The 26,442-nt window shown below is 41.7% G+C and overlaps 1 protein-coding gene across 1 annotated transcript in view; it reads right to left on the bottom strand.

The window, feature by feature from the left end:
- XPR1 (xenotropic and polytropic retrovirus receptor 1) overlaps positions 1-26,442 on the bottom strand; it is a 107,197-nt gene that overhangs the window by 75,317 nt on the left and 5,438 nt on the right. Inside the window, exon 2 of the mRNA XM_027740615.2 lies at positions 23,768-23,819. Coding sequence (XP_027596416.1) covers positions 23,768-23,819 — 52 coding nt within the window. The remainder of the gene's footprint in view (positions 1-23,767; positions 23,820-26,442) is intronic.

Here is a 26,442-nt window from a genome sequence, read left to right as displayed (position 1 = left end):
GAATTCCCCTTGTAAAACACAGGTACTTTTATTCTGTGAGAGCATTTGTAAGTTGGAACAAGAAAAAAAAATAAATCAAGAATAAAGAAAACCCTGAAGAGGAAATAAATGGGGAAGACAGAAAACTTGCAATGACACTAACAGGCCTCCCACAAAATGTCTTGATCCTCTAGTTCAGAGACCTCTTCTTAACTATTAGAGGAAAATCAACTTTGCAGAGTAGTGCAAGCTCTACTTCAAGAAGTTTAAAGCTGTTTAAAATGTTATCTGTGTTAGACCTGAAAAAGAAACACTTGCAGAAACACGTTACAGAGTCATCTGTTATGTAAAAAAATAAAATAGGATCTTTCTGAAAAAATCCTCATTGTGCAGATCCCTCCAAACGAGGTATCATTTTGGCAAAGCCAAGCCTGAGTGATTGTCAAAAGCACATAACACACCTTGTATCACCAGTGATATCTCCTTAGGGAAATGTGGGCATCTGTAGGTGGTGAAGACATACCAATGCTTAGTGCTTCATGTCTCAAATTCAACAACCCATTTCTTTGCTAATCAAGTTGCTTCAGCTATCTGTGCTGTTAGAAATCAATCAGTGCAGCAATTAGTAAGCCAGGTGCACCATAACATGCAGGCAGGCACATCTGAAGATAAGGCTGTATGTGGATACTGAACGATCAGCTTTCCGAGGGTCTAAATGAGACAGGTTTTATCCCCAGGATACTGAGACAGCAACAGCTGAAGCACAAACACATCACACAATTTGGTATCATCAGCCAAAACAGTTCGTAGTTTATGCTAATAAAACATCCAGGGTGACTCGAGTTCAGGAAAGGCAGCACAAGCCACCACATCCAAAGGCACAGGCGAGTAGAAATAATCATTCATGACAAGCCAGCATAGCTGGAAGCCAAGAGGCAGGTAGGTTTCCCTGATGGATTAAGGCTATCGGATAGCAGGGGCAGTGGCCAAGCCAGTACACTAAAATAAGATACCAAGGCTCCAAAACAGATTTCAGCCCTTTACCCCTTTGCACCTGAGAAATGTGAAGTGCTGAACCTCCAGCAAAAGAATCCAAAGCTTTTTTTCAAAGTCTGAACCAAGGAGTGCCAAGAGTCTGGAGGAATTCTTGACTATTCTTTTTCAGGTACATGAGATCTAACTGCTATCAAAGAATCTCGAAAATGGGAAAAGAGAAAAGACTTGGGGTACATTTTCAGACCACAGCACAGGTTTTCCCCTCTTCCTTTGACTCCAGTTGACATCAGTATTTCCTACCTGGAGTAGCAATTAACTCTCCAAGCAGGACAGCTGCAGCAAAGACACTTTTTGTACTTTTAACAGTATTTGGCACAACTGTTTCTTGGATTTCTAGAAGTTACTGAAGAAGCTACTTTTCTGATCACCAAAGAAGATACCTCAAAAGCATCAGAACTGTTCAGACACTGTAGGCTAGAAAAGACAAATTTTCAAATAATCCTTTTTGACAGAAAGAGAAATACATTTCAAGCCATCTTGTGTTATCCATCCAATCCAAGGGATCAACCAAGCAGAGAGGTTTCATTTAAAAAGAGTTACAAGATTTTAGTATCCTGTGCAATACTGGATGTATGCTAAAAACCCATCACTACAAATGCTGTAACAAAGAGGATATGTTCTCATTATTTCAGCAGCTACCCAGTCTCAAATGAGCACGGTGATTAATTGGAGATAATGTCAGCAGCTTTCCTTAGAAAGATAGCTAGAATCAGCTGATTGCTTACATACATGGACATGAAACTAATCACCAGCTATAAAAAATGCGATAAATATTGGTTCAATTCCTTCTGTTTTTCAGTGAAAAGCAACTTGTTTTTCTCTTACCATTCTAATTTAAGCTATTCCAGTTTCTGATGTCTCAAAAAAGCCCATCAAACAATACATGTTAAAGTTAGAAAAAGCATCCCATTTAATTATGATGTTGGGGCAGTATGAGCTTCAAAACAGAAAGAGGAGTGACCTCAGGAGATGTTCATCTAAAATAAGATGAAAGTTGTCGTAAGAATACATTCCAACTTCTAAAGACGTCTAATTTCTATGTAGGAATCAAATTTAGATTTAAAGTTCCTTGTGTTTAAATGACACTAAATAATCAGTCCCAAATTCTTGGGCTATGAAAAGCCTGTGGATCTGCCTGCACCAGAGCTATGTCCAAATATTCCTCTTTGAGCAAGTTTTTTGTTATTTTAAACTCATCTTTCAGTGAGACATGACCCAATTGCTAGCAGAAAATTAACTGTTTTACTGTTTTATCACAGAGAATTCTCACATGGTCCAAACTTTCAGAAAGTTACTGAGACTTCTATGCTCTGTTCTAATACAACTCAGGTTTTTGAAGTATGAACAAAGTCCCTTCAGTTGCAATTGTGCAAAGTGGAGAAAAATCCCACATTTTTCTGGGCTGGGAAAGAGTCTGTGCATTCCTCAAATAACACTTCTATAGAAGCCAAATAATTTTTTTAACTTCACACAAAACCTTTCAGGCTGCCATCTACTCCACTTTTCTCCTTCCTCCCAAGCTACATGACAAGCAAGGAGTTCAAGTTGTTTGCAAATGTACAACAGAAGCTTAGCACCAGCCAAGTATTTTGGAGGGCTTTTGCCAAAAACTGCCCACAAAACTAATGGAAACCTCAATCACTTTATGCGGGTCTGAAAATACCTCATGTTAAAAGACCTGACATCCTCTTCTTGGTGGTAACATGAGCTCCAAAGAACTCACTTTGGTTGCAAGAGTGGTCCTAACACAAAAAACTCTTCATTCGCTGCCCCACACTCACCAATACGAAGCAGGTGGAACCCTGGAGAGATCACCTTGCTTTCCCCACCAGACCCAATTCATACTCAACTTGCCTAAAAGCCAAGGGAAACCAGTGATTTGAGGAAAGGGAACCCTGGGATTAGCCATATTTGCAGTATTAAATATATATCATGAATATGTAGAACCCTCCTACAACTGAGTAACATGTTCTGGGGTGCCCCAGCAGGAATTTATTCCCCTAAGGGCATTCTTTGCTGTGGGCACACATGCTGGGAATTGAGAAATACCAGCACAGGGTAAAACTGGGTCTGAATAAGCCAAGTCACAGTTGCAGAGGCCAAAGAATTTAACTGTTAGACCTGCTTATAACCTACATCACCATCCCAAGAACCCGCTCCTCCAACTAGATTCAGGAATGCCAGCACTTGTGACAGCACAAAAACCAATTTCCACAATTCAGTCTGTTAAAATGAATGTAGTTTTAAGCAGTTTCATAGTGAGAACAAAGATTAATGTAAGAAGTGCAAAAGTAACTAATAATTGAGAAAACACTGCTTCCAACCCTCAAACCTCTCCCCCTTCCACACCCCAAAATATTAGGTTTGCAAGAGAATCCTCAAGCCTGGATTGCAGAGATAAGAAACTTGGGCAAATGGATGAACATCACAAAATTAACTTGTTTGAAGATGGTAAAGCAAAAAAACCACAGGACTGAGGGAAGCATTTTTTTTTTCTTTGAATGCTACTATCTGAAAGCTGCCAAAACAGATAACACATGGCTTGCATTGGACAAATGATATTCAACATCCCTTGAAGCTGGAGCTGTATAAAGAAGTTTAAAAAGTTTCCTGAAAGTTACAGAGACCAAAAGCACCCAAGGAACATCAGAGAGTTTCAGAGTATTGTATAGCAGTGTTAAGTTTCCTGCCATGGCAAGAGCTCACCTCTGTCCTCATGGGTGTCCAGCAACGTGCCCCAAACACTGACAGTACTGACAGCACCAGCAGGACTTTTCAAGGAGAGACTTATCGAGCCCTGAAGTAACTCAGAGCTTTGCCACTACTCTTAACAAGAATTCACCACTACTGCACACCCTAAGTAGCATCTGCTATAAAACATAAGATCTCCCCTTAGTAAAGGATTTTCAAAAAATAATCTACAAATCATATGCTTTTGTCTAAATCAGACATGTTATAACTGTGAGGGTTTGGATTTGGTGGTTTTGTTTTGGGTTTTTTGTTTTTTTGGTTGGTTGGTTTTGTTTGTTTGGGTTTGGTTGGTTGGTTTGTTGATTTTTTTACCTGAATCCTGAGTTCACACGGATTTCTTACAAGAGGAGGTCAACATCTTTCTCTCCACTGACTGAAATGAAAACATACCGAGACTGTGAGTAAATGTAGCCATAAGTCTTTCTCTCCTGATTAGTTTCTACAATCAACTGAACAGCATCAGGAATCCCCTGCAGATTTAAACAAGAAACATCAATTTACAAGGTGTAAACAATCAGTTTTGGTACAACTGGGACCACGAAGATAATCACATACTTCTCTAAACTGAGCTGCATGGGATCTTATCCGTCACTCTGGAGATAAGCATTGCCTTCCATGGATGTTTTAGTCACTGCAACCATCTTAACCTTCCATATTATTCTTCATGAAGTTCAGGCACTGCCTATCTTTTTAGACACATTATATTTTTGCTTCAAGTAGGTATTCACATTACTTCTGTGGAACAGTGGGGGGAAAGAGGTTCTGCAAAATTTCTTTGTCTGTAGCTCTCACCATTTTGGCTAGGTTTTTAAATACTGCCTAAAATTAGCAAGTCCAGCCAGGCACTTATTTCCATTGTACTGGAGTCACTCAAATCACAGTCATATGAAACCCATGGTTCATCTGAAACCTTGACTGTGCTCAATTTTCCCTCATCTTCATTTTGGAAACCCAGTGAACTGTATGATAAATAGTTTAAATACACAAATTTTAAATGAGTTCTCTTACGGATCAACCTGACATGGGGCCAAGGTTATACATCATGATGATGATCCACCAATATTCTTCCTGTCCATATAATTTCTTCCTCCCTCTGATTTAATAACTTTAATAGCATTAATGACATACTCTAGTTAAGTCAGTCAACAACAGAAAAGCAATAGAGCCAGGATTATTATGTGTCTTATCAATAATTAAATATTTTCATTTGTGAGGGAGCCACCCTTACCCCACTGTCATCCATTTGCATCTGCCTCAGCACTGAGCTGCTCACAGAGCAAGAGTTTAACAATTAGCACAGGGTCACAGCATGGTAATGGATTTTACTGAGTTCTACATATATTGGTCTTCGGAAAGATTAATGGCTGAAAACTGCATTAATTCATCATCTTAACAATCCTGATTGTTTCTCTAAAGGAAATGCAAGAAAGCCAGTCCTTGCCTACAGCTGGAGAATGTATGCTGTCTTCCACATACCTCTCTGTATTGTTCATGTATCCCTGGTTACTGAATGGCCACAACACATGGCTCGCTCCAGAATCCCGCAGACTTCAACAGCGGCGTTTTTCCTGGGAACACTCTGCCTCTGTGAGAAATGTCACTGGGGACTTCCCTATTCCAGGGTGGCAAGAGGAAAAAAAGCAGCAGCAATATAACCCACTAGAGGTAGTGGTGCAGTGTTCAGTTCTCAGATCTGATTTGCTTGTAAAGCTCATACCAATTCCAATGGGACCAGTTCTGTTTCTCCCTGAAGAGCATTCAAGACTCCAAATGATCGCTTCCAGACACAGTAACAGAAAATTACTGTTGGGTTCAATTTTAGGTTTATTTTCAGTTTACAGCTGTATCAACAAGATAACTTCTCCCTCCTCACTCAGAACCGAAAGGAAGCCTCCCAACAAGCACTTCCAAAAGACATGCTTGATACTACAACTAATTTATAACAGACACTAAAACTCCATTTGGGCAAATCCAAACAAACTCTGTGGTGCCATGTGCTTTTCTTTCAGCACTCTGTGACAAAGCACAGGTGAAGCCACTTACCACCCAAGCCTAACAGAAGTTTACTCCACTGCTCTGTGGAAATCCATCAGATACAACTTCTCCCAAGAAGATGGTTTCTCTGCTCCTGACTTTATAGCTTTCATTAGACTAAAAGCTTCTCTTCTACTGGGAAGAAATCCAGATTCTTTTATTCTTCCTTTCTGCTAAAGACATTTCACCCCTTCTGAATGGAATCTGATGTTAAAATGGGAAGAGACTCAGGTTGACTGCTCTTTAAAATACGCTTTAACAAATTATGGCCTCCTTTTATTATTGCTTCAACTTACCTATATTAATAAAATTAACTCAGCTCACCTTTCCAACATTAAATGTTGCAAAAGGCCTACACAGCAGCCTTATCTACTTGTCCACCTCAGAGAAGCCACCTGCAAAAGAGATGTCAGAAGCTGCCTGCAGTTTGAATTTCAAATGCCACCCATATCAGCTTACATCAATCACAGGAAAATATAGATCTGTTTGCTTCACAGGGAAAAAATTTTTGCCTTTATAGCTGTAAAAGATGTTTCTTAAAAACTGACTGTATTGATTTTAACAAAAGAACACCAACAAACCGAATCCTACATTAACCCTTGGGAGAAACTCCTGTGCCAAGTATTTTAGCCCTTCAAATATCTATCTGCCAAATAAAAAGACCCACGTACACTGCCTGTGCATCATCATCTGACCTATCGCTCCATTTAATTCCTTTTTTGTTGTTGTTGTTTTCTAAGATTTTTAACAGTCACACCATCTGCCTAAAAGCATTTAAGGAGAAGCCTTCATTTCTCTTCTCAGTCATCTCTTCTCCCAGGGAACAAGTGACAGGATGGGAGAAAATGGCCTCGAGTTGTTCCAGGGGAGGTTTAGATTAGTTATTAGGAAAAATTTCTTCACGGAAAGGGTGGTCAGGCATTGGAACAGGCTGCCCAGGGAAGTGGTGGAATCACCATCACTGGAAAGGTTCAAAGAAACATGTGGATGTTGCACTTGGGGACACTGTTTAGTGGTGACCACGGCAGTGCTGGGTTCACAGTTGGACTGTATGACCTTAGAAGTCTTTTCCAACCTTAATGATTCTGTAATTTAAGCCAGGTATTGTGTATTTGTCGTTATACCTACTTGCCCTGGAGCACACAGGAATGCCTTGGAAATCCCATAATTAGAACAGTTAATGAATCATTTTAACATTGCAAGTCCTTAAGGGTCCTGAAAACTACCAGGTTTCATGAATTTCCAACTAGGTATGAGGAAGTAATGGAAAAAAAAAAAAGTCTAGATGATTAAAGTTTCTTCCACGGGATAAATTTACTCGTTATAAGAAATCACACTTCCAAGATATTCAAATGAAGTGCCAGCATCACCAGGGAACGCTCCAACACACTGACATACACAAACCACAAGAACAGAGAGAAGCCAGAAAGATTTTTTTTAAATCCTCAAGCTTCTACTCAGATAAAGTTCTTAATGCCACGTTGATGATTAAAGCTAAATACAGAGTTCAAATCAAACGAACATCACCTCTCCCCCAACAGGAAATGCTTTGCTTGAAAGATGTAAAGTGGAACCTTAAACAGATTAAATATAAAAAATTAAAATGCTAATACACAGTGAAATGTCTGAAACTCCATCAGACCCATGGCAGGGAAGGAGATACAAAACCTAGAGGTCTCACACCACTGGCAACAGGCAATACAGAGCATGATGCAACAGAGGACAAAACTCCCTCCTGATATCTCTAATCACCAGACTATCAGATCCTCGCTCTCTGCCAGCACCAACTGCTAGGGAAAATTAAAATGAAGTCCATGATAAGTAAATTTTGATGCCAGAACCAGCCACAGCAGTGGGTCGTGAGATGAGGTGCAATCTGGCTGTTATTGAGAGATCCTCTTCACAGCTGGAACAGGAATTCTATTCTAATGACCAGCTCACAAAACAAAATTAGTCCAATTGCTACACTGAAAGGATAATTTCAAGGGAAAAAACACAAAGGAGAGTGGAGCTCAAGCTAAACATAAAATACTGGTGGCTTAACTGAACGAGTGCCACAGAAAATGACTGTGAAGCAAAAAAGAAAAAAAAAATTAAAGAAGAGAACAAGTTCCAAGTTGCTCAGAACCCACCAGCAAGCCTCTTTGTGCTTCCCAATCATGACAAAAATCACAATCCATTTTCTACAGCCTTGGTCTACACCGCTCATGGTTTCCAAGAGAATATACGTGTACCCTTTCAGCAGCTACTGCTCACAGGCAATGGGCTGAGGACAGCGACTGTCTAAGGAGGCAAAGGCCAAAGCCTGCCTTGGTCAATACTACAGTCATGTCCAGACTTTCAACACTTCCATAAAATTCCACAAAAAAAAGACACAAGAAACAGCCCTTCCACCAAACTGGCTGATTAACCCTCAGTGGCAAGGCAGGACAGCCCTTGTTCCCAGACCTGAGAGGGCTTTTTTAGGAGATAAGAAAGTCAAGATACCTTTAAGTTAGTCTGTTTGAACAATATCAAGGAAACAATGTCTTATATCAACAATACAGTGGAGAGCAGTAAAGGCTCTGAGCTTACTCTTGTTATCTTACTTTCCTCTGTAAGAAAGTGAGTCACAGTTCCAACAACCTTACAAGATTTAATGAGCACAAGGAGTGGAACAGCTCAGGACCATCAGTCTTGGTTTACCCCTTTCCAAGCATCATGCCTTCTGCAGGAATTCATTCCTTGCCCAGAAAGCAAACCACAGTTTTCTGCTTCTTCCTCTTCCTCCTCCACTCCATGGCAGTTGCACATAATCCAAGTTAAATGCTTGCACTGAAGTTTTACAGAATAGACAAGTCTCTTCAGTTACCAGACACTAAATTAGCTCCCCGAAAAAATATAAAAGAAATACTGTAATCTATAAAAATAAGACAGCCAGACTCAAAATCAGCTTGTCAAAGAATCAGATACCAAATCCTATTCCAGATATAAACCTCCTCTCTATGCAGGAAGGAGAAAGCTGTAATAAAAATACAACTACAAGAAAAAGCTATTACACAAAATCTGCCTTTAAAAATAATCCGATATCACAACTGCTACTTGTACTTTGTGAATGTAACCAATCTGACAGGAGCAGTAACTGGAAACAGATTGTAGTAGACACGTTGACGTATTTCTACTCTTGATTTAACAGGGAAGCCTGACTTTTTACTGGTTTTCTAACTTGAAATAAAACAACAATGAAAGAGGAGAGACAAGAACCTCACTGTGCACAAAAAGGAGGCCACAGCTAATAGCAACTGTTTTAGTTCTTCCACTGGCTCTTCCTGGACAAGGACAGCAGCATTTCCACAGACTGAATTCCAAAACCACTAGATGAAAGTTTGTGCTATTCGCTTATTTATTTTATTATTTAACAGGGCAATGAAACTTTAAGACTTGCATGAACTTCAATTCAACCTGGCAAAATTAGGTTTTTCAAAATAATTTTAAATGCTTAAGTGCAGAACATGTGAAAAAAACCCCAGTTGTTCTAAATGCTATCTCTTTTTATATTAAGAAGATTATATTGGCTGATATCAAGTACTTAATATGCATAGAGATATACTTTGGATGAATAAAAAGCAGTATTACAGAGAAAGCTAAAAGACTGCCTTTGAAATAGAGCTACCTAAATAAATGCCATGTAGGTGAGAGTATCTGGTGAATTAAAAAGGCACAAATACGTGGGGAGAGAAGACACAACCTGACTGCTTACCTAGAGCACAAAAGGCAACTGGAATACCTAAACATGTTGCTAGTTTCCTATATATATATATATCCACTTCTGGGATAAATATGCTGCTTAATAAGACAGACATCACAGTCTTCATGCAGGTTTTACATTCAGACTGTTCATACATGTGTGCAAACCAAAATACCTCTTTTCTTGATAAGAAAAGTGTTCTGAAAACCCACATCCACAGAGGATGCTCTGTATTTCTTACAGCTTGGTGAAGACAAACTTTGCCCTGCTTATGGAACTGTGTGCAATACAGCTTTCCATCAGAAGTAACCCAGTTCCTCGGGCTTTGAAACACAAGAGTAAATATTCCAAGAGAAGGAACAACACCTCTGCTGAAAAAAACCAAACCAAAAAAAAAAAAAACCAACACCCAAAACGAAATAACAAATTATTCCCATTATCCTGTTGACAACAAAGCCTGTCGGTTCAGGTAGGCCTGCTTCAGAGCTGCCATTCATCCCCTCCTCACCAGTTTAATTCCACAGCAGCAGCATAATCCTCCTGCTTTGATCAGCTGCAAAACTGCTTGTTTTAAACAGACGGATGCACGGAGCCGTCACAGCCTCAGTCAGTCACATCCCTGCAGCCTCCCCAGCCTGGAAGTGAGCACCAAGCAGCACTTCCTTAATTACAGATCAAGAATATTTGTAAATAAATAGATGTACAGCACGCTTATTAAATAGGCCACTTTTTATTAGGATCTGAGCAGATAATTTTTCTCCCACGCACTGAAGGAAAGCCCAGAAGATGAATTTAAGGTCTCTCCTGCCTCTTCTCAGAAACAGCCACAGGCTTTGCAACCCAACTGGGAACCAGCACCGAATAGAACACAATGAACTGGCTCTCGGGTGGCACACTCCCTGCTTTGTTTAGATTTCAAATAGACACACTTGAGCCTTTGTTTTCAGTTCAAATAACCTCTTGTCACCCTCCAACACAGGAAACTGAATCTGTAGATAAATCAACTTTCAAATGGAGATCACAGCAACGTTATGCAAAACAGAAAGAATTAGTGCTGCATAATCCAAGTGCAAAGGAGCTGCACTCGCTTTCGACACAGCAGAGCTGGGGTCTAACTAAGAAAACAGAAGCAGGAACAAGTATTAAAAAATACCATCAATGTAAGGTTAAATACAGAACAATGACCCAAACCAAGTCTCGTATCCAGCACTTTAAATAGAGAAGTTGTCCACTCTGACCACACACAACACTCAAGCAACTAAGCATTGCACATGAAGCACTTCCTTGTTTCTGTTAATTGCTGTAAACAAACTTAAAACTGAAAACCAGAGAATGAGACAACACCAGTTCTCAAGCAGTACAAGATGCATTGCCTTAGCCTAGCCAAAGGGCTGGAAAAAGTAAACACAAGAATGGGAAGAGAACACACAGAGGCAGTTTTCTCCCATGCATGGGAGCTAAATATTTTCATCTGAAAAAAAACCAATTAATTAAAATAATACCACCTCTTTACGTTACAGTTACAAGCTACTCCTCTACTCCTAGAAGATAAAAACCCGCACTAAAATCTGATAGTATTCTGAGAGGTTTGGGCTTTACTTCCCCTGTTTAAAAACCTCACAACAGCAGAACCACGTGAGGAATGCAAGGTCTGATGGATATTTGCAAGAGAACTTAAGGAAGTTGTGGTATTTAACACTATGTTTAAACTTCTTCCCCTCTCTCTCTCCTTTTGTTTTAAATTTAGATTATTTTAAGTGTATATCCTGTAGCTGGTATAAAGGGATGATACAGCAACATTACAGCACCAGAAACTGAACAATTCCATTCTCCAGACTACACTTTGCCAAAAACTATTTTCAAACTCCAACATGATCTTGCTGAAGTAATTGCAAAATATTTAGAGAAAAGAGTGCAAATATAAAAAGTTTCACGTAAATCCCCTCTTCTTGCAATCTACAGAATAAATCCCCCTGCAATATTCTAATTTTGCACTTCCAGCACAATTCAGTATAGGAGTTAATAAAAATCAAGCCCTTTGGGTACTAGAAAGTTAAGGCAAACTGGAAGCCAGAATTTGGAAGGTTTTTGCATTGTTACTCTGTATTTAAAGAAAAAAAAATTCAAAAGTCCACAGTATCGACCATAGTCTTGAAGTTCTTGTGCCACTTCCCCTTGCTACAGCAGAGAATCACTCAATTATCTGCTACTGCACATGGTGTTTGTCCAGCAAAGGTAACAGAAAAATTGAGAGTTTGGCTAAGAGCCATAACAGCAACACTCCAAAGGATCAGTATAGGTGGAAGTTATGCTGGGGAAATTCATAAATCAGGAAAAGAATAACAACACAAGCCTTTGTTATCCACTCTGAAAGAGTAAAACGGTGCACGCAAGTGAAAATCTCAAACAGACGTTGAACTAATTATGTACAGAAGAGCACACAATGCTGTGATTTCTCTTCCTTACTTGATAGATAAAGCTTCCAAACTTCTCAGAAAATAATTGTCACACATGAGACCAGCCACCATGAGCCACATGCTACTGTTGAATGCTAACAAGAGAGGAAAAATACCAAAACGAAATGAGAATTGCAGCCAAGGTCGTAAGGTGGTGATGGAGCAGAAACATCTCTTCCCAAACTCACCCCACTGTGACCCATATACCTCAATAACCACAAAATCACTCCCAAAACTGATGGAGAGGGCAAAACCCTCTGGCATACCCTGCTGAGCATGTAAAAAGGATTCAGTAAAATTGCCTCACAACACTGCAAAGTTGCAGCAATTATGGTCTGTGGCCTTTAGATTCAAAATATCCAGCTAACACATTTATGTAGGTTAGGTAAAGAGACCAAAGCCTTTAAGCACACACCCTATGAAGGATTCGTGTTACTACTGAAATACCAAACTAAAGGATTTGGCATCCAAGCCTGAATAATCAGCAAGAGTGGGGGGAACCTTCTCAGCTGGCCAGAGTTCCTGCATCAGCAATTCCTGACTGACAGCTGGGCTGTACCAGCCTCCCTCTCCATGTCCCCGGGGAAATGAATTCCCTGCCTGATGACTAATTCATTACTCGGATTTGTGCTTAGGCAAGTCCAAGCCCAGATCAGGCACCTTCCAGGGCTGGATTCCTCCTCGCCGGAAAGCGAGCGGGTGCACATCTGCTCCATCTAGAACACTGCATTAGCATCCAGCCACATCAACCCCACTCCATCCACTGGGAACAAAAGCCAGAATTGAATCTGTAGGAGCTGCCTGTAAGCAGAAGAAACCGAAAGGGAAATTGGTACAGACCGATTCTAGCTGAGCTGCATTTGGATCTCTAAAACAGGAGGGGAAGATTTGAAAGCTCTTTTGTAAGTACTTTTGGAGCCTTTAGCTCAAAGTCCTATTAAGCACTGACAGTAGCAAACTAATCTTCCCGCCTAAGAAGACATGGGTGCAGCTAACACCAGAGCCAAAGGCACCAGGAGGGGGGAGAACAGTGTCCACATGTACAAGGAAACGTGAGCCGGGCGCCAGGAGCAGCCTGGCAAGCTCTGCTCTGGGCACCGGGGCCAAGCCCTGACCAGCTCTAGCAGGTTAGCTGCACACAGATGAACCCTCCACCTCTCCCTTCACTGTCCTTCCTGGTCCTTCCCTTTCCGAGGCCTCACCACAGACACGACATCTGCTGAAGAGAACAGCAGTAAAGCCGTGGCAGGCTCCCCGTTGCTGACATATTGCTGAAGCTCACACCCGATACACGGGGTATTTCTGCAGGATCTGAAGTGCTGACCAGAACCAGCAGTCACCTTACAGCAGGATCAACACAGCAGATGGGGCTGATCAGGTGTGGCAAGCCTTACAAGCTCAGCATCCTGTCTCTACCCTCTCTGCCTTCAACTGCTCCAAATTTCATTCACAGTGCACATTTTACTGACTTATCCTCTGAAATCTGAAGTTTCAATAAACAAATATTGATGCCCTATTAATTAATTCCACACCATAAATGAATGCTGTTTGTCAACAGCATCACCTACAGCACCCCAAACCCACAAATGCAGCCTCTATATACACAATCATCACCTGTGAGCATTGATTTAATCCAGTTTCATCAGACAAGCAAAAGGTACTCTGATTTTTTCCCTTTCCTTCACCCTCTCTGGGAAGTTTTTGTGTCTCTACTAGGAAGATTTCTTGTCTCTACTGCAATCTCTTGAAGGCTTCACAAGCTCATGAAACTTCCAAGAGATGTGTTCATCAGGGTCCAAGCAGAATCAAGCCTTGACCCAGACTTCTAATGGAGAAGTGTGTTCTCCTGGGGCTGGGCAGGGAAGATATTGAACTCTTGCCTTGGACTGCTGCAGAGCTCAAGGACCATTTGACATATACAAAAAACTATGAACTACATGGAATGCTATATCAGGCTTTCAGATTATTTATCTCTGCTTTCTAACTGCTACCTCTCATTAGGGAAGACAAAATTATAGGAAAATAGTGAAGTACAAGCCAAATTCCATTCAGCTATTTATAGATTTCACCTTATAGGTCCATCAGCCAATTCTGGTCATTATTACCTCATTTTACTGCCTTGCCTCTGACTCACTCCTACAGCTGTGCCCATAAGGGACTTGCCTTTAAAAAGCATACCTGGGTTCACTGTTAGCAACAACATGGTCTATGCTGCTGGTGCTCTGACATATAGACCATGCAGAAATTAAGAACCAAAAACATACAGAAATTAATAACAAACTCATATAAATGATCAGCTACAATAGGAGAGGATGAAAAAAAAAATGGGGTTTAGACCAACAATGCCCATTTTCCCCCTATAACTGACCCATTACAGGGCTGACAACCAGACAGGCTAGCACTGAAGTCTGTCTCAGCAGAGCTGCGTGGGGATGGGATCCTAGCAAGGCAATTTCAGAATATCAGCCTTGGCCACATGTCAGAACAAGTCTGCAGCTGTGGGACAAGATAGATCCTGAGTTAACCGCTCACCCCAGCCGATCTCCTCAGCCTCTCTGCACTTTGCCCCACAAAGACATTAGGAGCATTTATAAAAGCATGCAAAGCAATTACAGTAAAAATAAAACCAGGGTTATAAACACAGTCTGGATGCCAAATTTGCCTCTTTTTTCTGTTTAGAGCTCATATTCCAGCATGCAAGGAATTCTCACCCCCCCTAAAACGTGTGCCCGGGGCTATACAGCACATGCAAAATAAATTGCATTTATATCGGTATGTTATGGCATGCAATTCCCCTCTTCCCAATCACTGCATTGCCTCTCTTGTTAAGTCAAATAGCCTGTCAGCTTCTCATCAAGAAGAAGAAATTGGTTTTCCATCTCCTAGGAGATAAATAAGGCTTTCCCCTTGCAGAGGGAAAGTTGAGCTGCTGAGTACACAATGCAAGAAGAGTCAGCGCCCACAAACCAGCTTTGCACCATCCCAGTGGTGTCTGGGCCCACTGTAATGCCAGTCACCATCTTGGACAGAGCAGAAACTACTTTAAAAAGTAAATTTGTGTATTTTCATGCAGTTTTCTTTGTTATTTTTAGCTGGACATACACAACTCTGACTCACAGTGCTACTGCCCTACAGCTAAGGAGCTTTAGGTACTGCTGTCATACCACTTATTAGTAAAATATCCTTTATACCTCTCCATGGTTTTCCCCTTCTCAGTCCACAGAGGAACTGAACCATAGGATCAGACTTTTACATTTAGGCTGTAGTAATCAGGGTAAAAAGGTTCCCACATTGTACCAAAGCAGCATAAAACAATCTAAAGTACATTAACTACGTGGCCACATAATAAATGAAATAATATATATATTTTAAATTCATTTAAGTGTGGCTTTGTAAAACTAAGACACTGTAATTTTGCAGTTTTACACTGTAACTAAAATCAAATGTTATGTATCTACAAAAAACACAATTACATTTTAAAATTAAGTCATTAGCTACTTTTACTTAAAGGGGGTCAAGCTGCAAGGCTATAGATACACTGTAAAAAAAAAAAAAACCACCGGTGAGATAGGCAACTAGCTTTCATTTTTGCTTCAGGAATCAGGAAAAAGGCACATTTCACCACATTGTTGCTAATTGTAAAATTACTTCAAAAGAGGGACCTTCTCGTGTTGAGAGACCATTACTGCAGTAGCCACTGCACGGTGAGGCCCTGCAGCACATTAAGAGAACACAGCTTGAAGGACCACTCTAGGAGGAAGGACAGCCTTTGCTCCTCCACCACCACGTCACACAGAGATGCCACCACTCCTTGGGCATTGGCAGCTTGGCTGTTTTCTTCAGGCAATTTACGATGTAGAAGAATGAGATTCCCTTCCAGAGACACTCTGCTCACTCCCTTGCCCACGGCATGCATTTTTAAAGAGAGAAACCAATCAAACTTAATTCATATTGCATTATTCACCAAGTAGCTCCAGTCTCATCCAAAAATCTTAATTGTCTAATAATTCACATCCCCTATATCAAACACAGCACCAGAGGAATGACTATAAAGCCAGAGGCTGCCTCTGACACACACACACTAAATCTTGCTGTTAAGATGTCTAGTGCGGGGGTTTTTTTGAAACAAAGCAATAAATACTGGCCTCTTGTATATACATGTGCAGTGCTCTTCATGTCTACAGCCACTGTGCTGTTTGATGTATCACTGCTGTCTCAGGAGTGCTTTGATGAAGGCACAGCTGGCTGTCAGTCTTCCAGCTTTGCCAACCTTCTCCTTTCCAATCCTTAAGTTTTGACCACTAACATGAGACCTGGCACACTCCAGTTAAATTACGAGCACTGTTAATTCCTCTAACCACTAAAAAGGCAACAGACCGGCATTTTAATGTATGGGAAAGCAAAGGCAGGAAGGAAAAGAGAAAACAGAAAGGCACAGCTGAGCATTTCTGATGTCGCTGTTACCCTACAGAAGCCATTAAAGAATCATCTGCAGCCCTTCCACAGTAGATTTTCAGACTTGCCAAAAACCTGCCTCTAGGTGCAAACCTTTCATATGTGCCAGCCTTGACCACCAGGTCCAGCTTCCACTGTTACCTCTTGGATCATCCGGGGTTTAACAGCTCTTAGTACTCCATACCAAAGAATGCTTAAGTGAAGAAAAAAAGGACAACACTACAAAGCAACAGCGGAGGGCCTGGAGGGGAAGCCACGTGAGGAGTGGCTGAGGTCACTTGGTTTATTCAGCCTGGAGAAGAGGTGACTCATCACAGTCCACAACTTCCTCACGAGGGGAATCAGAGGGGCAGGCACTGATCTCTACTCTCTGACGACCAGCAATAGAACCCAAGGGAATGGCCTGAAGTTGTGTCAGGAGAGGGTTGGGTTGGATATTAGGAAAAGGTTCTTCACCCACAGGGCGGTTGGGCACTGGAACAGGCTCCTCAGGGCAGCGTTCACAGCACCAAATCTGGCAGAGTTCATGAAGCATTTGGGCAATGCCCTCAGGCACATGGTGGGATTCTCGGGGCTGTTCTGTGCAGGGCCAGGAATTGGACTTTGATGATCCTTGTGGATCCCTTCCAACTCAGGAGATTCTGATCCAATTAACTGCCCACTCCTAAGCCTTGAGTCTGTACTCTCTGGTACCCTTAGGACTCGAGTTCTTCACACAATATGAATGCCTTAAAGCAATTTGAGCTGCTGAGGAAGTTACCCAGAACACTCCAGCAAACAGAGGAAAAGGCAAAAGTCTTGCTCAGCAGCAACTGGGGCTTCCCAGCATGTGCACACAGATGAAGTGGTGGGTGTATCAGCCACGAGCTGGCCACGGGGCAAATGGAAAGGGTGAGGAAGTGCAGCATTCCCACCGACTGCAATCACAAGCTTCCTTCAGAAAGAAACAGTGATCTACCCAATCAACCTGCTAAACCACCTACCCCCACAACCTTCTTGGTTACCCTGCATGGCCCCACACCACCCCCAGAGCCCCAGGAAAGCTTCCATTGGCTCCAGGGGTATTCTCCCACAGACCTTCTGGAGCAAGTGGCTTTTAAGAACTGAAAGGGTTCACAGCCACAAAAAATAAACCAAAAATAAATGAAAGTGCAGCCCACATGAACCAGCACCCACAGGCAAGCCAGGACTCTGAGCACACCAGTTTCTGAACGTACTCTTAGGCCACAACCTGAGAACCTATGGTCTATGGGACAGTAATAACATCAAAACTTGTATTGGCCAGTTGTCTCCACCATCAACAAGTAACTTCCAATCAGTACTCATCACTCTAGCTCTCCATGCAGGGCCTGTTGCATTAGAACAAGGGATAATGGATTTAAACTGATAGAGAGGAGGTTTGGATTAGATATTAGGAAAAAATTCTTTACTATGAGGGTGGTGAGGCCCTGGAACAGGTTGCACAGAGAAGCTGTGGCTGCCCCATCCCTGGGAATGTCCAAGGCCAGGTTGGACAGGGCTTGGAGCAACCTGGTCTGGTGGAAGGTGTCCCTGCCCAGGGCAGAGGGGTTGCACTAGACGACCTTTAAAGGCCCCTTCCAACCCAAACCATGCTGTGATTCTATTCTGTGACTCCAGCTCTGTACCTAATCTGACCTTCATTCCACATCCACGTTACACTAATTACTGATTAAGCAGAATTCAGTCACTTAGTGCTCAGCGCCTTCGAGGAAGGTCCTGTACCAACAGCGTAGCTGGGTCTGCACTACCCTGAGGGCACAGAAAGTGGCCTGGGGTGGTACAAAGCACACCCCAGTCAGTCTCTGGGCTGACTTGCTGAGAGCACTGAACTGCTTTTGACAGCAAAATGACTTTTACATGAACACACGGTACACCACATTTTCATACAGGCATCTGTGCTCCAAATATTTTAGTGAACATCCAGCTGTTCTCTAACACTACTCTGCACCCTACTCCAACCATATGCACTGTTTACCTTGCAAATTGTATTGCCCCAGGAGAAGAGGAAACCAGACATCATCTCCTTCTCTAAATGCTGGTACTCAGCCAAGTTCTCCTCCTGTCCACTGCACTCTCTGGAAGCTAACGTTTTCCACAAGCCCAATAACCTATTTTTCTACAGATAATCCAATACCTGGCATCAGGTCTCTGACTGAGAAGAGGATTGTCATGGGATTATATTTTTTTTTTTTTTTTGAGTTTACAAACTAGTTACAGAGGCCTCCGGACTGAATTACAGCCTGCAGAGCATCTGGGGTGTAGGACACCAATCCACATGCCCTTTATGGGTGTGAAACAACATTGTGAAATAAAGACAAAGCATTAATCTGCTTGTGGCTGCTCCTGATGTGCAGCAGTTCTGTTGAAGGCTCCTTTAAGCCTTAAGCATTCCCATGTAAACAAAACCTCAACCCCCTACACAGTAAGATTGTGCAATTGGAAATAAATGTTTATTTTGAAATAAAAAGAAGACGTGCATATACACAGACAAACCATAAGCCTTTGATCAACCCCACAAAGTATGTCTGTGTATAACAAAAACTGTCAGGCTTATGATTTCCTCTGGGAAAAAAAAAAAAGTGATTTCCCACACCCTGCTTATTCACCAAGATTATTTATCATCCTAAAGAATCCTATTTTATTTATTCAGTAACACAAATAAATCCGAACTGGAGATTTGTAGCTGCCAGTTAACATGGCAAGTGCATTACAAATGAAAGCAGAAACTAGGGTGGAATCACACAAGACATGCTGCCAGTGCTGGCACTCTCTGGATGTCCCAAACTTGCACCTCTTGCTTTTCTAATCCATCACAAGTAAATAGGTGACCACACAGATTGCACGTACCAGCAGAGGATCTCTGTTACCACTAAAGCTTTTCCCTCACCAATCAAATATTATTTTAACATCACCTCTTACGTTTGGGTTTGAATTCTACCCTAAAGCACCTGTACTCCCCACCCCTACAACTGTTACACCATTCCATCCCCCACACAATCAGTGTGATCCTCATTTAAAAGGTGCCACTGGAATTCAGGATTGGGGTTAAGTGGAATAAGTAATCTCTATAATAAGAGGATACAACAGAATGCTCTTGTACCACCTGATATTACAACAACATTTGTTTATGCAACTATTAACGGGAGGTTAAATTTCAATATCTGAAAGGCAAATATTCTATGAAATAATATTTAGAGTGGACCCTGTCCATTCAAGCAGATAATCAGAATGAATAATTTAGAGTTGCACTTTCATCTCCGCTGCAGCTGAGAAGAGCTGCATCGTAAGGAGCTTGGGGAGATGCCGACACATCTGCTCACCAAGTGGAATAATCGGGAGGACTCTGAGCAAGAGTGGTCCAGTAACCTCTTTTACTTAGGTGACAAGTGGGACAGGAAGCAGTGGGAGGACAAGGAATGCTAAAAAAAGCAACAACAACAACAACAAAAAATCAACATGCTCCCAGTGAGGTCAGTATTTCACGCTTTTGCAATACTGCATATTTTGCCTCGGAGGAAAACAGAGCCACACTGGGTTTTTGCCTCTACATCATCACAGATTCCTCCTAAAGGTATCTCAGGGTCAAGGAAAGGCTGCCTGGCACACTTGCATGCAGGCCCTTCCTGCCGTGCCATGAGGACTCAGGAGGCGTGAATAACACGGTGGAAGCAGCATCAAATCATCCTGATTGATCCCGTAACAGTAAACGGCGCATAACAAACAGCTAACCAAGCAAACACGCTTCAAAGAACTCTCCAGAAATCCAAGCAAGTACAGCTGGGAATCGAGCTGCATTTGATGCTTTTTGCAGTGATGTGTACAGGATTGAATTAACAGACTAAACACTAATTCGGTACAGATGTTGCGCAGGTGTGCGGGTGCAGGTTTCATCGGGGGAATGCCTTGTAAAAAGATGATGAGCATCTGGAGGAGTAACACTGGCATATAAACACTGTCATTACAAAGTAGACAGATGGGGGGAAAAAAATGTATCTTTGAACAGAGTAAAGAAATCTACGTGTACAGGTAGGAACTGCCAATAAAGGCACGCTACAGTCTGGAATAATTCTCGTGAAACACGGAGGGGGACACAGCACCTTGCAATAGTGTCAGGGGGCAGCTATAAACAACCTCCTCCTATCATACAGCCTTGGTAGGTTTTGCTTATCCACATCTGCAAGGCTTTTGTTAACATTACAGTCTGTTTATTAGCTGAATGCAGGGAAAAGCAGACGGACATAGGTATGATTCAATGTAGCACAATGAGAAGGGTCACCATATAAGCGCATAATAAATTGCACAATTTAGAGCCAAGATCCTCTTCCCAGCAGCACTTTGCCCACTAAGCTAGCAAAAGGACCATCCCTTGTAGAGCTTAAGAGCCATTCTAAAGTCAGGTTTGTGTTTGTTTCCCCAACCACAAGCAGGAGATTCCTAAATACAAACTAAATGAAAGCTATTCATGATGGATGGTTCACCTATTACCTGCCTTGCCTACTGCTTACAACATACCTTGGTTGGGTAGCACTTCTTTTGTTGCTGTTTTAAAGAGTTTCCAAAATAGTTTCAGCATACTTCTAAGCCATACAAAGCATTTATGCAGGTACACAAATTTTACTGGCTGACATAGTAAGTAGCCTGCAGCAGAAATCTAAGAAATTCATCCACAAATCCCAGATTACACATCCAGCTGAGCAGAATAAGAACCAGGAATAGCCTCAGCTTTGCTATACAAAACTCCCTCTTCTTCACAGCCCATTATATTAAGATTAGCTTTACAATTCATGCAAGGTAAATCAAAGCCAACTATGCAGGTCCACGGCGTGCCTGTGATCAACTAGATCAATTAGAAAATGGATTTTAGTTAGACCAGTCTAAAATGAGATTACATTAGGCTCACACTGGGTAGCTGGGTTTCAGTAGCACAGCCCTCTACTTTCTGTGCTAAGCTCAAAATAACACAGAAGTATCCATTGCAAAATCCATATTAAACTGATAACATGCAGGCCAACAGCCAGCCCCTGACAATAGCTGCTACATTCCCTCCCAAAGTTCAAGGAACTTGCTCCATCTCCTCTGACAGGGACTTAAGCTCTGTTTTGGGCACAATCTGTGCACAGTCACACACTAAACGTGGTCTTCTATGAACAAAAGCAGATGGGCTTAAAGGAGAAGGATGTAAGCAACAGGGGTGGAGAAATGGTCTTGATCCATTTCCAACACAAAAGGTGAAGGAATTAGTATAACAGCTCTCCACTTAAGGGCAGGTCAGGCAGACAGAGTTAAATATGAGTGGTTCAAAAAAGTTTGGATTACTTTGTTCTCTACAGTACAGAGGAAAAGACCCAATTCCCCCCAAAATGAACAGAACACTGTTCTACTGATGAAAACTGTCTTAAGTCATTGCTTTCCTTTTTTAAAGGTTTTTAAAGCATCAAAAGAGGAAGAAGCACAAGTTAAAATTCTTACAGCACTTAAAAGAGCATAAATATAATATTCTACCATCTTACAAAGAGCATAAATATAATATTCTACCATCTTACTCTTCAGTCTCTTGCTTTGCCAAATATGTTTACACCCAAACATAACAGCACATTAGAGGACATCACTATATCACAAGTATTGAAAATAATAAAATCAAAATGCTGAATTATAACCCTTTATCAATTTGGGCCTACCTTGAAATCCTAGGTATACCCAAGCAAAACCCAGTAAATCACAGTCCAGCATTTGACTACAAAACTTTATTAGCACAGACACCATTTGCTCACATTGTCAATAATAAACCAACGGACAGAAGAGAGGAGAAAAAAATCTTGTAATTGCTCCAATCTTCCACACAAATAATGCTGGATTTTCAATAAAATTAGGAAGTTGTCTTTAAAAGTTAATATAGTCAGTTTGGTCTACACAAAACACTTCAGCGTTCCTCTTAGATAAAAAACTGGTTTTATGTTGTTGGAAAGATTTGTGGGTGATTTTTAGGCAATTTTGCCCCTCAAAAGAATAAAGTGAGATTTCCTCTATTGCCAGTGTATTGCTGACGAGTTTTCCTAAGATAACACATATATTTTGGATTCTAGGACCATAACCTTTAAAAAAGTAGTTCTAGGACCTGCACTTTAGAGAAAAGTGTGAGTGATTTAACAAAATTATCAGGGTGAGTTGAGTGAGCAACTAAGTGTCAGGTTAAAACTAAAGATTATACCTGTCTTAGCATTGCTTCTATGAAGTTTTCAGCTTGGATTGCACCTCTGAAGAGTACAAAGACAGACTGTTCCATCCCACACAAACCCTCTTAGTCTATTAACTATTGCAGCTTTTGTTTTAAAATTCTAATCAAAGAGCAGGTAGAGTTTAATTTAAAAAAATATTCCACGTTATTTTAACTGTCACACCTCATTTCCCAGTTCTAATCAACACAAGGAAAGTAGTTAACATGCAAACTGAAGAGTGACCAGCATTACTGATGGTAGACAACTGACTATATCACGAGCAGCAGTTGTTCTTCTGCTCTATAAATATGCAATAAGCCCAGAGCCACATTTAGAGATTAGTGAAATTACCACTGCACTGCACTCAAAGTGAAAATAATAAAGGTTATAAAACAGTTGGAAATCCACAGGAAGGGCAAGAAACTAAGGAGAGAAGCAACAGAGGCAAAAAACTCTTCAGTGCTTGAAAGACAACAAAAGGAAGAAAGATAAAGTAAAGGGTTATAATTTTGCACAGATCATCCCTTAATTCAACACAGTACTCAAAATGCAATGAGCTTAAAACCAATCACTGTACTAAAATAATCTAGATAAGTCAGTGGCAATAAAGACATGCAAACAAGAAGATATACTCATGTCCACATACGAGAGGCAGCACAGCATTCAGGGAGGATACACAATGAAAGGAGGAGACCCTTCCAGCTCAAATCACCAGCAACAAACCAGGAACCAGTGTGTCTCTAGCACTCTCCCAGAGTGGCTGGCTGTCACAGGAAAACAAAGGTCTATTCTCAAGCCATGGAGAAAGTACTTCCACCACTGAATGCCCTTATAAGCAAGAGGAATCAAGCTGTTGAAGCCTCAAACTATACAAAGACATTTATTGTCCCAATGACAGAGGACAAAGAGTTCTAACAATCAAAAATAGCATGCAGGCTGTGAAAGGCCAGGCATTTGCCCATCAGTATATGAAGTTTACCAATTTAGGAGGACTGAGGACAGAAAAGTAGCAGGGCTACGTGTCCAGCACCCAATGCCAAGAAAAACACAACTCTGGGTTACAATTTGCTTACCTTCTATAGAAGGGGCCTGGTCCACAGCTGCATATAGCATCTCTTTCAAAGCCTGCAAGGGAGAGGGAGAGAACAAGGAATACAGTTAGTATTTAAAAGGAAAGAAAAATTACATTGTTTTGATAAGACTGTTGGAAAAAAAAAAATCAATTAAAGCCCTTTTATCATCCAGACTGGCACAGAAAGCTTTGGTACGTGATGTCAACCCTCTCACACGTATTTCTGTTCACAAAAGAAACAGGTTCATGTTTACTGACTGCTTTGTCTAAAGCCTGTTATCTTACTAATCTATAAAATTTATTCCAACTGTACCTTTCAACGACTTCCTTTGGAAAAATGTTTCCCAGCTGGTAGGATGTTAAAGGCCTTATGTTAAAAAAACCCAAAGAAATAACAACAAAACCTGAAGTGTTGCGTGACACAAAGGAGTTTGTCAAGGCAAATGGAGGAAAAGCAGCCTCGGGGACTTCTTACCACTGTTATATAGGAGCAGAGAAACACATATACATTCTAAAAGCTGAAGACAACATGACGAAGGAGATTAGGGAACCAAGGGTGACGGCCTTCTCTCGAGGTGGGATCTGAAGGACAATGTTAACACCAGCCAGAATTATTAACCAGGTTCTGGAGACACCACGAGCTGCCTCCCAGGGACCATAGAAGAACCACTCAGCCACACTCAGACTGATGGTGCAAGAGATGAGCAGTGTAGCAGGAGACAAGGGGGTCCTACAGCTATACACAGAGCATCCCTGGCAGTAACTCCTTCTGTTACCAGAGCCAGGAGAGAGGAAGGAACCACATCAGAAACCTCAACACTTGCAGCTCCTTTTCAGAATTCCTCTTTTCAGACAGCTGTTAAGGTGCTGGTATGATTCCAGACATAGACTAAAGATTTGCTCACTCACATCAAATAAACTGAATTCAGATCAATGGGTGAAGGAATGAAGCAATGCCAAGAGAGGGTCACGATGATGATCAGAGGGCTGGAGTACCTCTGCTCTGGAGACAGGCTGGGAGGGCTGAGGGTGTTCAGTCTGGAGAAGAGAAGGCTCCAGGGAGATCTTAGACCTCCTTCCAGTGCCTAAGGGGGCTTGAAAAGAGCTGGAGAGGGACTTTGGACAAGGGCATGGAGCGATAGGATAAGGGGGGGAATGGATTCAAACTGACAGAGGGCAGATATTAGGAAAAAATTCTTTACTGTGAGGGTGGGGAGGCCCTGGCACAGATTGCCCAGAGAAGCTGTGGATGCCCCATCCCTGGAGGTGTTCAAGGCCAGTTCGGACAGGGCTTGGAGCAACCTGGTCCGGTGGAAGGTGTCCCTGCCCATGGCAGGGGGTTGGAATGAGATGGTCTTTAAGGTCTAGGACCCTATGAATAACTTGAGCCATAATTTTGGAACTAGAAGCCGCCAGAAAGGACCCATTCCTATCGAAAAGTGATTTGTTTACACACACCTCATATCTTGATGCACACAGTGCATTTGAGTACTCTCCACCATTGTAAAAACTAGATCTTATTCCCTCACTTCTGAGCCCACGGAAATCTAACACACAGAATTCACTCAGGTCATCTTAGTTCCTGTGTCTTCTGCCTGGTTCCCAACACATCCTATACTTCTATAATCCTGCACCTCCGCATTTACCATCTTGCCTGTCACAGTCCCCCAGGTCACAACCTCCCAGCCCAAATGACAAATACTCCAATACCCTCAAGGCAGAAACCACAAGCTCAGCAGCTGGAAACTGAGCACTGTTGTAACACGGTGGTTACAATCCTGTTAAGCAAATACAAGGTCTAAAGGACATGTCTGTTTATCACAAGATACCCAAGGTGGCTGGTTACACCGGCAGTTCTGGCATCTCTCAAAGGTCTGGCTCCTGAGTCCACAGAGGTCTCAACAAAGGTCACTTGCATAATTGTTTTCCCAACCCAGCCACTGCTGAATGATCCTCATTCCAGTGGCACAGCTCTCCTCTACCCTCTGTGCTTTCCTAAAATTCCTCAGGAACACTGGGTGCTTCAGCTCCTTTCCCCTGTGACTCACTGGTCAGCAGCACATGATCTGCCTCTGCACATCAAATGGTCAAAAAAATCTTCCTCCTTTTCCACCCCACTCGTCATCCTCACCCACCTGTAACTTTTTCCATTAACTACAACCACACGGCATAGGATAAACAAACCAGGAGAGACAGCAAATTGAAAGTCACTGTAGTAACAACTCCACCTCTTAACCCACCCAGAGGAAAACTCAATGTAATTCCTATCTCTGGTTTTATCAGTCATTTAAAAAAAAAATAAATTAAAAAGGACAACACTGATGGTCCTGCACTAAGCAATCTTGAAAGCTGAAGGTGTCAGTCGTCCCACAGACCTCTCCCCATGCAGACTGACATATTACAGTCTGGCAGCTGCAGAGCAGCAGATTTTGTTACTGCTTTCCTGACCTATATAAGTGAACCAATAACCTGAAAGTGAAAGGCTCAGTGCTCCCTCACACCTAAAGTATTTAGTCCTCTAGATTACAGAATTTTAGAACTGATTGTTTATAAAAGTTATTCATCACTGTTGGCTTCAAACATTTAGGAATTACTCTTTCTGCCCTCAAACTAAACAAAATAGGTTATTATTTCCGTGCTTTAAATTGTGCCAGTGATACACGTTGCACCCGCAGT

Source organism: Pipra filicauda, unplaced genomic scaffold (assembly GCF_003945595.2).
Source record: "Pipra filicauda isolate LSUMZ 115617 unplaced genomic scaffold, ASM394559v2 scaffold114_size2234877_pilon, whole genome shotgun sequence".
Lineage (NCBI taxonomy): Eukaryota > Metazoa > Chordata > Aves > Passeriformes > Pipridae > Pipra > Pipra filicauda.
This window is presented reverse-complemented; position numbering and strand designations above follow the sequence as displayed.